Here is a 13,799-nt window from a genome sequence, read left to right on the forward strand (position 1 = left end):
CTGAGCGCTATCCTCTTCTTCTTACTACAGACTTTGTCTTATTATGATACAAAATGTAATTTATCTGTAGTCTGTTCATCACTATTCACTTGGTGTCTCCTGTCCCACTCCCCCTTGGGAGTGCCTGTCTAGATCGAACGGAGGAACCCGGCTGAATGGAGGAACCCTGCATTCTGGAACCTGAGGACTGGACGGTCTGTGATCACGGCCCGTCTGCTGAGGGATCCTTCGGTCCTGGGTCTCTATAGCCTGTCCGTCCATGGGAGGGGATCGCTCCTTCTGTGGTTCTCCTCAAGGTTTCTCTTTTCTCCCGCCGGGTTTTTGAGTTTTTCCTTGCTGTGCTGGAGAGTCTAAGGACGGGTGCTGCTGACGCTTATTGGACATTATGTTTGCCTGGATACTTCATTCACCTGAACTTTACATTGTCATATTTATTGCTCTGTTTTATTGTCTTAATGTTCGGTGCAGCCCTGTGAGGTAACTTCTGTTGTTTTTTAACATACTCTGCGGTGGCAAAAATACATTTACTTTACATTTCCCTTCTAGTCAGAGAAGCATCTTCTTCTTCTAGCTCTTTCGGTGCTACCTTTTCTACGATGGATACTTCCTGGATGAATGAAAGCCTTCAAAAACATTAACTCTACAACAACAAAAAGTCAGGTACTCCAGCTTTAATACATAGGTTTGCTGTTTTGGTGTGTTCAATCTACACCTTGCCCAGGAACTATGGTCGAAAACTAGCTTTATAGAGATGTTGATTAATGAATAAACTAAAGAAATATTCCAACTAAATGGGCCCAAATACAAGCATTTGTTAAAGTAAATTTTTTTTTTAAATTAATAAAAGACACAGAAAACCACACAACTCATGACACGCAGAGGCCTTTAAGAGATCGCAAACACTCATTGGGCCTATGCACGGAGCACACAAGGTCTTTCTAACCCAATAAAGAGGAGTCTTTCATTAGAGCTGCACAGATAGCACCCTGCGGGAAACACCGTCTTCATCTTATTTACGACACAACCCCCCACACTCACAGAGCATGGGCGGTTGGTGCGTTTTCATGGTTAGACATGCAGGGGAGGACTAGCCACTCGCTCTCCACCAGACCACAGCGCTTAATTAGAAAAACCCACACAATTATATTCATCTGGTTAATTAACTGGAAATAAATTAAAAGTACAGATGATTGGTTATGGTCAGAGCGATTGAGAGAGTCATTTATTTTAGACTTTGTTTTTCAGGCTCCACTTTCACAGCAATAAAAGGGTGCTTGAGGAGCATATTGGTTGAATTTTATAGTTTACCACAGCAGTAAAATCATCAGCATCATCTCATTTTAAATGATTGTCCATCAGTGATTATGATTTCCCAAATTTAATCATGTTCTTACAGATACATGAATGAAAGAAAAAGTCTTGGCCTCTTGATCATCATATTTATCATTGCATGTTTAATAGGGCTCAGTGATATGATACAATATTAATGCTATACTTTACTAAATCATTTTTTTTTTTTCATAAAATTTTGCGTTTTGTGTTTTATGGGCAGATTTTTAAGTTATCGTGCTGTATTTCTAAAAATGTGTCAACTTTTAATTTATGTCCTTTATGTGACCTATGAGGTATTGTGGCCAGTGTTGGGTAGTAATTTAATACATGCATTCATAATAATCCTTCGGGGTAACTGTATTCAGGTACAGTTACTCTTTCATTTGAGATTGTTTAGAATACAGTTACTTTCTTAAATCAAAGGAATACATCACAGTATTCAGTCACTTCATTTCAGTTTCATAATCATAACATTAATATGAAAGAAAATATCAAATTTGCCGGGGAAAGGTTTAAAGACTGTGGGCTTTTGCAAAGTGCTTTTTTCCATTCCAAATTAGTGATATTTGAGTTCATAACAGGTGAGTAAAAGTGTTGTCTGAACATGTTTTTAACCTCTTACCCCCGCCTGAACAGAGCACATTTCCTCCTCGTCCAAATAACGAGGACGGAAACGCAACAAATATGTGACAAAAAAGCGTCGAAAGAGTGACAAAAACGTGCCGGAAAAGCAACATCAAAATAAATAAATTACCATTTTGGTAACACTGAACACAGAACAATGTGCTCTGTAATACTGTGTAATAACTTGTACCTACACGTTAGATACACAATGGAATAATGTGTATTAGTATTTTGGTGGTACATAATGTAATAAGACATAAGACCCTTAAGTCCTAACCCTAAGGGTCTTATGTCTTATAACATTATGTACCTCCAAAGTACTAAAACACATTATTCCATGTACTGCATAGGTACACGTTATTGCACATTGTTACATAGCACATTACATTGTACTAAATTTAGTTGGGTACAATGTATCAAGGTAGGGTAAAATAAAGTTTAATATATAACGAAAATCAACATGAAAGTATTCCAAGTATTCAGGATACAGTGCTCTGATTAAACAAAGTCAAGTGTATTCATATTACTAAATACATTTTAGGCAAGTATTCTGAATTTCTTAAACTAATAATAACATTGAAATAAGTGATCCTTACTGATATCCAGAGTCAACATAACTTGCTTTACAGAGTAGTTCATAAAATGTACTGCCACCACGAACAAGTAACCGTTTTCATGACCACACTAAGCTGCAACGCTGCCAAATGTTTTATTATTTCCTCTTTGTACCTTAAACCTCACATGATGCATTGCGTACAGCAGCCCTCGCCTACAACCAAGCAGCACTTCGTTGTTAAACTCTCTTGGCTTGCAGATGTCTCTCGGGTCGGCCCTGAATTGTCATGCAATTGACACTTGTTCAGGGGAAGCATCTCTCTCTGGGGCTTCGTGCCAGAGACGGTCATATTCCATGTGGCATATTCGGATGAGTGAGCCAAATGGAAAAAAAACACACAAAAAAAACACCAGCAAACCTCTCACTCTCGTGCCACGGCCAGTTGATTTGCTGCCTGTGCGCACAAGTGATCTAATTGGGGAGTTGTAAAGGAGACTGCTTGTCTAATTAGCTTGTGTCTGCCTCATTGCCCAGCTGCCTTGACAAGAGAGTCACTCCATTGCGCTCTCTCTCCCTGATCACTCTCTGTCCGTCTTCTCTTGGGCTGCACGCCTCAGAGACGGCACACGAGGATTTGCGCAAACACACCATGACATGAATATGAAATTTGCTGGACTAATAATAATAAGACTAGAGTGGAGATTTGGAAGTCTTTATGAGAAGGGCTTGTTACTGGTTCATACTTGTAAAACGATTTTTTTTTTTCTGTTTTCTTTTCATGTCATTTTCATTTAGCTATACCTCATCAAACAAACACAAGAGAAAGGCATAATAGCAGAGCACACGACACGAGTCAGCTTGGTTAAAGCAGTAATAAGTAACTCATGCCCCTGGAGGCCATAAGCGCCACTGCAGGTGTCGTAGCATATTACGTTTTTTTACTCATTAATTGTCCGTGAGAGTAAATACTACGCTGACAGAAAAGACAAAGAGAGAGAGGGATATTGTACATCCAATTACACAATGGAGATTATTTTTTTCACTCAAACATGGCTGTAAATACTGTTTAAGTGGCGCTAGAGCACAGTTAGCTTTGCCAGTTAGCCTGTTAGCTTCTTCTTCGTGATTCCATTTGTGTGTTGTATGTAATATTGTAATAAAAACTAGTTGGCATGAAAAAGTAAAACTCACATTGAGCAATATGGCCTGGAACCCACAATCCACGTTCGAAAGCGGTTGTACATGTGCGTGTTTACAACCAATGACACTGATACTCGGTGTAAATTGGGTTGCAGAAGGATTTGAAAAGGAGCCCGCAATGTTTACAGACAGTTTGGTGAACGAGCGAGCGGCTGCGGAGAGGAGGTGTTAATATTATAAAGGTCTAGCGCTGATCTGATCATGGTACGCCGCTACTTCATCACTGTCACGGCAACATCCACAATGAGATTATGACCACTTATTGCAGGACTTTGGCTTGTGGCAAAAGACCAGGAAGAGCAGCTCTGTTGGGAAGAAACTAGGAAACTTTTACCGGGCAACGTTGCATTTAATCACATTTTGCATCAAGTTTTGCTGCTTGGCTAAAATATAAATATTTCCCCTCCAGGCTATAGTTTAGTAAAGATTTATTGATGTGTTTCATGAGAACAGCACAAGTTTTAAAGGAAAAACTGGTAATTGGATTGTAGTTCAATTATCACTACGTCCTTGGGCAGGTTGGTGCGAAATCAGAAAGAGAAGAAACTTAAGCACCAGTCTACCGGCTGAATGAATAATGGACTAAAAGAAAAGTTAAAAGAATTATCCAAACAGAAAATCCCCAAGCGTTATTATTGCTTCTTGATTGGGTCTACAAATCTGCCATGTTCATTGGCGGCGCAATGGCTGAGTGGTTAGCACTTAGCAAGAAGGGCTCTGCTGCGTCAAGGTTGCAGTTTGGATGTTCTCGCTGTGTCTGGGAGAGTTACCTCCATGTCCTATGGTTTCCTCATTCAACCGCAAAAAACATGTACAATTGGCCCCTCCTGACCATAAACCTATAGCTCAAAATCAAGAGACGACCCTCAAGGTACCCCATCATCATCCCCATTTGTGCCGTCACAATATTACTATAAAGGAAGAGGCCACCGTTTGTCCATACTGAGATATGTTCTTACCTGAGCTTAGACGAGTCGATATGTACCTGTCTGGTTTTTGTGCGTGCGCTCAAAACAAATCTCAGCATGGAAAAATGTTGGCCTGTTCCTTTAAAATAAAGGCTCCAGTCGACTGCTTCATCAATATGATGTCACCCTGTTGAAGCAGCCATATTATTAAGATTAACACATTTATATTTATTCACTGCAAATCTTTCAACACAAAAAGAAAGATGTGCGGGCCAGTCCCCTCAGACAAATGACCTGAGAGGTAGGTACAGAGTCTCCTATAACCTCTGCTCTACCCCGACCCTCCTTCTGCCTCATTACAACAGGGTCACACAGACGTCGCACTCCCAAGGCACTATTTCCACGCAACAGCAGCATTCATCATCCTTCTAAGTCTCAGCAAACAACAGAGTGGTGGATAGGACCCTTGGTAGTCGCCTAATGGGCGATATATAGCCGTTTCTTTATGCACATTTAACCAAAACCAATAAACACTGTGTCCTTAATGCTTGTCGCCCAAATAGGCCCATTAATGGCAATGGCAATTATAAATTTATGAATCGCGAAAAGGGGCCGCTATAGAGGACAATGTGTTCAATGACTGCATACTCAAAGCGCTATGCGGTTACAGTAATGCTACCAGCTTCAGCTCTGTTTTAATAAGTGGACTTCAGTTTAATGTTCCAGTGGGTTCAGAAAGTTTTCATGCCCGCTTTAATTACTTTTATTTTTCTACGGAGCCCTCTGAGCCTAAGTGTACTTACTATTGATGTACTATTTACTATTATCATTTTTTGTAATTAGTGCTAATTTGTATTCTGTGCAGCACTTTGGAGACTTTGTCGGTAAAATGTGCTAGACAAATAAACGTGGATTGGACTGAAGTCGACTAATATGAGTCGATAATATGCCGATATGCCAGGTCAATGTTTTTGGTCAATTTTTAAACATTTTTTGTCTCTAATCCTGTGTATGAAGCTTCTAAACCAGTGGCGCCCAAAGTGTGGCCCGGGGGCCAAATGCAGCCCTTAGAATTTTTTTTGGTGGCCATCAAGCTTCTTGTTAAATTGTCCCACGCTGCCAGAGATGGTACTTTTTACTGCACATTTAATAATTCTGAGCTGCATTAATCTTCAAAGTCTAAATGAAGGTGTGGAACACTGTTAATAACTCTCTTAAATGCACCCAGTTAAAGGTTTCTTCGTACTGACTACCAATTTGTGGCCCTTAATGCTGTATAAACTTAAATCTGCGGCTCTGGATGAAAAAGGTTTGGACACCCCTGTTCTTAACTGTAAAATGTGTCAATGTTGAACTGTGACCGCAGGGGGCGCTGTGTGAGGGGCATGAGCTGATTTATTCAGGGCATTCATGTTTAGTAGGTACTATAGAGGGAGCTCATTTGAAAGACACAAATCAGCAGATAAAAAAAAAAAAGAAGGTAAATCTATCTCTTAAAGGAACAGGCCACCGTTTTTACATACTGAGATATGTACCTGTCTGGTCTTTGTGCGTGCCCTCAGTCATGCAAGATGACCAAACATGTTGTAAGCATTATGCCTCTCCCAGCATATTCCAATAGCTCCAAACGGGGGAGAAGTTGTAAGCTACCATGCTCTTCCATGTGCATGCACAAAGACCAGACAGTCAGGTACGTATCAACTCGTCTAAGCTCAGGAAAGAACATATCACAGTATGGAAGAACTGTGTGCCCTCAGTCATGCAAAAAGACCAAAGATGTTAATAGAATTTGGTCTCTCCCAGCATGTTCTTATAGCTCCAAACGGAGTGAAGTTAGAAGCATCCAAGGTCTTCCACGGACACACAAAAAGACCAGACAGGTACGTATCAACTCGTCTAAGCTCAGGTAAGAACATATCTCAGTATGGAAAAACGGTGGCCTGTTCCTTTAAGTCTGTAACATGGTGTAACATGGTAACAGGTGTGCGAACTTGTGACTGATTTTCACTGTGATGTTTCTCAGCTCCCCTGAGGCCTATGGAGTGGGAGGGTTCATTTTAAAGCAGTGACTGAACTCTTTCCAATGAAAACGGGAAGTCGCTATCACTTTCGGTCCTGGAGATATCTGCCTTTAACCTGCATGATATCGGCCGATATACAGTATACAAAGTCCCACATATAAGACCCATATGTCCGTCGACCTCTAGACAACATATCCACAAAGATCACAACCATTTTAAAACTGCTGCGCTTTACATTTGACAAGAGCAAGAAGAATCATCTGGAGATAGAAGCGAAACAACCTCAACTCAATCCACCCACTCAAGTCGACAATATTACACAGTAAGTAGGGAGAAATGGAGGGGAACGAAACTTTCTTGAAACCACAAGAAAAGCATCTTCAACTTAGCTATGGTTCCCATCTCCATAGTCTCCATGCAGCCCATCTATTTACATTATTTCTTCTAAAACCCCACAGCGGGGAAGTTTTTTCTCCTCTATTTTGTGGGGTGGAACGGGGCAGCTGCTGTTGCATATTCATGAGTGCACACACTTGGAGCCTTGTCCGTTTGCTTTCCTTATCACACCAGAAACGCCTGGAACCACTGTGTCAGCCACTCGCAGCAAATCAGATTACACCGAGCGAGCGATACTGCCACAATAATACATTTGGTTTGACCATTTTGAGTGATCACTGTCTCATGATGACTAAATTACTAGTAGCAGTCACAGTGGTCTGAATGCTACACAGCTGTTTTCTTGCCGAGAATGCACAATCAATAGTGCACACAAGAGGCGGAAAATGAGAAATCTATGGAGTGACCGCTTTGTTCGTATTGGCTTTCATTAGCTGCACTTTTGTTGATGGGGTGATCTGTAAACTGGCTTAGACAAGGTGTATTCGGTCCGAGATAATTAGCTGGTGATTAAGGACAGTAGGTGAATATACTATGAGACCAAACCAGAATAGATTGATGTCCGTGCACAACCTCAGCTCTCCAGAGGGGATCGGGGATAAAGGGATCCGCGCCTGACAAAGAATGAGTATTTCAGAGAGGAGTGGGTATAAAGTATGCGAGCATGACACTGGAAAGGTCAGTCCCATGGAGAGGAATAAGATAGAGTGGCTTTACAAAGGCCATTGTCTCCTGTGGACGCTGCGTGACAAAATCTGAGCTGAGAGCGGCTTAGTCAAAAACAGGGTTGAGGTTTCTGATGAAAATTGTACAAACTTCTGTTATTACTGTTATTATGTTCTAATATTCCGTCGGTGCGCCTTTAGCTTTGATTATAGCACGCATTTGCAGTGGTGTTGTTTCAATAAGCGGCTGCAATGTCCAAAGATCCAGTTTTGCCATTTTTTTTTTACCAAGATCTTGTATTGATGGGAGAGTGTGACCAGTGCACAAAGCCTTCTCCAGCACAACCCAAAGATTCTCAATGGAGTTAAGGCCTGAACTCTGTGGTGCCAATCCATGTGTGAAAATGATGTCTTGTGCTCCCTGATCCACTCACACATTACACTACACTGCCATCAGGGAAGAATCCATTGAATGAACATTCAGGATGTTAAGCAGCTGATCTCATACTTTGGACACATAGTGTGGCTGAACCTAGACCTGACCAACTGCAGCAACCCCAGATCATAACAGTGAGTTAAATCCAGGCAGTAAATTTACAAGCACACAGTAAAATGTATTACCTCAAACTTCTTGACGATGCTGTTGAAGGCAGAGCTGTTCCTGCGGCTCTCCTCCAGGAGGAACATGCTGCGGTCGTACTCTGAGATGTAGGTGTCAAACACTCTGAAGTCCTCGCCACGAGACAATATCACATCCACCAGACGGGGACTGTCCTCCCTGTGGAAACACATAGGCTTTTATGGAAATCAGCCACGAATGCAGTGTGTGCTATTTCATGCACAGCTTTGTAATTTATTCCACGTGGATTATCAAGTCATTCTTTCATTTTTCTCTGGTCTTTATGTCAAGAGTCGACAAGAGTTTTGAGTGTACATATTGGTTTATGGATAATTTAAGTCAAATTGGAGTGGCCTGTGTGATAAAGTAAATTCTAAAATTGGGATGTAAAGTATGAGGTGTTGCATAAATGAACCGTTTAAGCTTTGATCATTATTTCTTACCACTGACTGATGCGCTCCTCCAGCTCTGACAGGAGGCTTTTGTGGAGGTTATAAACCTGGGGCAGAACGCCCAGTATCTCCCCCAGCCTCTGATCATCAAGGACAGGCTCACCATCCTCCCCCACCGCACCTGCCACTGCCGCCCTAAAGTCCTGCACAGGAAAGAGACAAAATACACTTCAATAAATTTGATGATGAACCAATTTTGACACCAGTTTTGGTCGAACAATTCATACATGTCTTGGTACTTTCATAGAAACCTTTTTCTCTATGCACCAGATGGTTGTGAAAAGTAAGATATTAAAAGAAAACAGTTATTTTCTTTTTTTGTGTTGAAATATCATCTTTCTTCCATATATTATTCATGTATCCTCAAAGCTGAAAGTTCTCTATCGTTTTGAATATAAAAAAACATGTTGAGTGGTATAGCAGTGATCGGAAAACAGCCATACGTAGGTGCCTGACTTGGACCAAACAACAAAGAGGTTTACAATATACAAAGCCAATTCCTTCTTGCATAATACCAGGTGGCTTGAAAAGAGTGCATGATCACTCAAGGGCCTCTATAATATCTGAACGACGGAAGACAGAAAACTGGAGAGGAATAAAGGCGAAAAAGCTGTAGAAATGAAAGCGATTGGCTGCAAGGAATGTACAGCGAGAAAAATGGGAGGAAGGAAGGTCAGTCGCTCCTAAACATCCTCCCTTCATCAGCACACTGCGCCTCAACGCTCCGGGTTCTGTCCAGGCTTTCAGGAAAGGCGGCACTGGCGGCTCATGATACGCACACCAGGTGTTGTTGCATAATGACCTTGCCGTTCAATGACACAATGCAGCGCTGTACTCAAAGTTTAGGGCGAAATACTCAGAACAAAAACTGCTGACAATTCTTTTGGAAGACGTTAGTTGGGCTTTTTCCTTGTTCAACACAATCAAAATGGTGTTTTAGATGAAGTTTGTCGGTCAAATTGAAGCGATCTCTGTTGCACTTCCAGGAAAATCTTTTGAGCTAAACTAACTTTTACGTCTGTACAACCATTTTCAACCAGTTGGTTTCCATTCATTTATTCCAAACCAGGGTCAGAAGAGCTGAGCTGTGGCGCAAAGGTTAGTGCTTGTGCTTGGTAGCAAGAAGGTTAGTGTCCCGAGAGAAAGAGATGTAGCCCACAGCCGGTCCCGCTGTGGCGTGGGTCGGCACTCGCTTGGCCGTAATTGCATTAATGTGACCAAAACAAAAGCACATGTTCACCGCCACTTCCCCACAACCTCTCTCCCTTCCCCTCGCCCATTCTCGGCCATGGAGTCTGGTTGGAGGACAAAGGCTTTTGTACAAAACATCGCCATACGCCATGGGTGCTTCTTCACCCCACGTACTTCCCACTTTATTGCACCAAGTCCAGGAGCTGCAAGATCTCAAAGTGCGCTCCTACTCAGCGCAAAACGTTACACTACAGACTGCGTTTAGAAACACAAGATGGGACTCTTTGCTTCCTAGCGTATAATGTATATTTTTATATTTCCAGTTATAAACTAGATGCCATTTGTAGGTCTTTTGATCATTTAAAGGATACAATGTTTTGTTTTGAAATCTAAATTATTAATGACAATGGCCCTCACTTTTCAACACTTGAGACCCATGGACAGAAAATGATGAACAATACTGCTGGTGTTACTATTCTTTTCCAACATTGCATGTAAAGACATAAATAGAAAGTTGAGGAATCGTTAGGAACTGTCAACTCATGAGAAATAAGGCTGAGGGCTAAGCTGTCTGGAAATATAACATCATATAAATTCACTGTCTGGAAGGGATGAGTATCCTGGACCATTTTATTCCAATTGTAAGTCAAGCTTAGCGATAAAACTAAAGGGACGCTCCCAAGAGCCCACGACGTAATGCGGCGACGGTGGTCAGTGCGATCCTCGTCGTTCATCATAGAGCCAACAATTGACCCAACGGGAGCGAGCATTCATCACATATACAGAGGCTCAGATACAGATTGGCTCTATTGCAACTCACACTGGCAGTAATAGAGGATCACTGGTGCACTTTACTTCATCCCTGTTTTCTTCACATAAGGTCAAGCTGCAGCGTTGAGCAGTTGGTTGAGCAGCCAGTCATGCTTGGTCATAACTCAGCAGATACAATCTATTCAAAGGTCACAGAGGGCAAACAAGAAGGGATAGTTTGCAGAGGCTGGTGTGTTGATGCTGCGAAAGGAGGAGCTGTCGGAGCGGGGCCTCCCTTCCGATGTGGAGACAGGGGCTGGAAATTCTTTGTATTCTTGTTATTCCTTATCAAACAATGGGACAATAGCTCTTCTGTGCCTCTCACTTAACACCGCACTGTTTTCCCCCTGAAAATGTGTTTGTACATTATGCTCGTTTTGTATGTAGTTTGTAGTCACATCAAAAACTACATCGTGAGTCAAATATGTTGCCTAATTTGAGTGTGATTGAGAGATTTATTGCATTAAATTAACAAAATAGCTGAAAGTAAAAATCCTATTCCGAATCTCCGTAGACTTTGGCCATAAAACACACAATTTTAAATTGAAGATTTATTCAAAACATTAAAAAAAAGAAAAAATATTTAATGCCACACCACATAGAATTTTACCCAATAAATAAAAAAAATGTACAAACAAACATGTGCTTTTGCTGTGAGCGGCTCAGCTCTCCTAAGCCATGACTATAACTTTACAGGGAATGGGTACGACTCCAGCTCGTCTCCATGGAGATGTGACTAAAGTCAGTAGAATTTAAACAGGTTAGGTTCTCATCCAAATCCATTCTTTTATTACTGCATTCACTGCAGAAAAAGCATGTTCTGGGTCGAGCTGGTCATGAAGCGCATGTTTTGTATTGATGGCAACAGTATAGATCAAAATGTTGCTGTGCCATTAAGCATTAGTATTAGTATTTCTTGAAAAAACATCAGTTTCAGTGCCATGGTTTATAGTTAGCACATAGCTGATTAGCCTCTGTTGTACATTTGAACTCTTCATATTTGAATTTTGCGAAAAGTCCATGGAGATTTAGAATGGGATTTTTACTTCCTGTGTCATGCCAAAAACAGCTTGAAGCTTACAATACATTATGCTAACCAGTATTATGTTACGACATTACCACTGTAACATTGCACATAGCATAGGAAATTTCGAGAGCACTGATTAAAAAGAGGATGAGATCAAAATTATTATATACTGTATGTTTATTTTTATGTCATCTTCATACTTTATGGACAGAGTAAGCACAGTGTATCTATAATACTGTATTGCACATTTGCAGAACATTACTGTTCTCGATTTCCAACAAGGAGCTATAGATGGGGTTGATGCCGGCTTTACAATACACTTAACAAAAGACCTGACATATAGAGAGGAGTAGGCTAAAAAAAAAAAAAAGCACTAAAAACCCTCCTGTCTGGTGAGTTGCGGATCCTTATTTCAGCTGTGCACGCTCGCGGTAATTGGGGGTGCATTTCTTGGCGGTCATGCAGTTTTCGGTGTAACTCCGGCACCTCGACTCTATATCAGTAGCATGGAGACATACAAGGTCAAAGGTTTGAGATGATTGTAGCCCCTACAGGTGTACCATCTCATGCTCTGATGCCTCTCGCGCACTATGACCTCCTCTTTTGTTGTTGCTCATCTGTTGGCTTGATTTCACACACCTGCACTTTAATGTGGTGTCTTTCTAAAGTGTAACATTTGATTAAAATTTACAAAAGTATTCATTAAAAAACAAGGGCCTTTTCTGATATCCATTCAGATGGATTTATACTTGTTTGATGTAACACATTGAATTTCCTCAGCCTGGTTTTGTTTGACAGATGACCCATGTCTGGCTGAAACTTTGACACACGGTATACAACAGCATATCATAACACGAGCCTTATGCGCTTATGAATTATGCAAGTGCACGTGAAGCTCCATGTCACCTTCAGAGGGGGGAGCGGGATTTAATTAGGCAGTGCATTGTAACACGTCAGAACGGCGCAGGCCAAGGGTACAGACTTGTAAAGTTGTGAAAAAACATCATTTGCACAAAGAACAGACAGGTTCAAGACAGACACACATCTCTCAGAGGCAGCAGAGTGCAGATTGAGGCTTTTATCCTGCGCGCTTTATTATTCAGCAGTTTATTATTATAATTAACCTGATAAGATTTGTGATGGAGGGCAGGGGAATAATATTTGCATTAGTTGATCTTTAATGGGCCCAAATTGCACATTAAATATAGAGCGTTCTTTTGTAGCCACAGCAGGCCTTCATAAATCATGTTGAGGGGGCACCCATAAGAAATTCAGGTTTTGACCTTACTCAAGGTTGTGCAGGAGCTGACTGATGGCTTTCTCTTTCTGTGGCTCCACCTGTCACAGCCGTCTCAATTTCACTGTTTCCCATCCCACGGCTCCACTGTGATCTTTCTCTTTGATCAAATCAACTTATTGCGCAGAAGTTGAAGTGCTCTTTTTCTCATAGTTTTGACAGATCTCACCCCGTTGCAGCCCCAAAGACAGCAGCCAGTGAGAAATGAGGAAAACGACGAGCACAGCAGCCTGATCTGGAGTTCACCTCCAAATCAATGGTTTTAGAAGCCAAGCAGCGCAAAAGTTTTAAAGGGATTTTTGGCCTGAAGCTTTATTTGACAGGACAGCACAATCTATTCAAAGGTCACGGGGGGCGAATAGTATGAGAAGATGTGAAGAGCGGGGAGAGGCATTCAGCAAAATGGTGGAGTCAGGATTCAAACCCACAACACTGCAGATAGAGAAGTGTTCTGCCAGCAGCAGCCTTACCCACTAAACCAGTGGTACTGGTGTGGCTTTGGGACCCACCTTCAACGTATCATGACGTCTCAACCCAAAACAATATTAATTTCAACTTTTACTTAAAGCAGAACTAAGTAAGTCATGCCCCCAGAGGCCATAAGCGCCACTGCAGGTGTCGTAGCATGTTGTCCGTGAGAATAAATACTACGCTGACAGAAAAGACAAAAGGGGAGAGGCTAAAAGCTGCTTGAAAAAAAG

At 41.5% G+C, this 13,799-nt stretch overlaps 1 protein-coding gene across 3 annotated transcripts in view; it reads right to left on the bottom strand.

Annotated features, from left to right (window-relative positions):
• fgd5a (FYVE, RhoGEF and PH domain containing 5a) overlaps positions 1–13,799 on the bottom strand; it is a 37,833-nt gene that overhangs the window by 10,021 nt on the left and 14,013 nt on the right. For all 3 annotated transcript variants that reach the window (XR_013793987.1, XM_079579215.1, XM_079579214.1), the window contains exons 6-7: positions 8,765–8,916; positions 8,324–8,480 (exon numbers count right to left, since the gene is read on the bottom strand). Coding sequence is in view for 2 of the 3 variants with exons in the window: in XM_079579215.1 (XP_079435341.1) it covers positions 8,324–8,480; positions 8,765–8,916 (309 nt within the window). In the remaining variant the exon portion in view is untranslated. The remainder of the gene's footprint in view (positions 1–8,323; positions 8,481–8,764; positions 8,917–13,799) is intronic.

Source organism: Gobius niger, assembly GCF_951799975.1.
Source record: "Gobius niger genome assembly, chromosome: 20".
NCBI classification, from domain to species: Eukaryota; Metazoa; Chordata; class Actinopteri; order Gobiiformes; family Gobiidae; genus Gobius; species Gobius niger.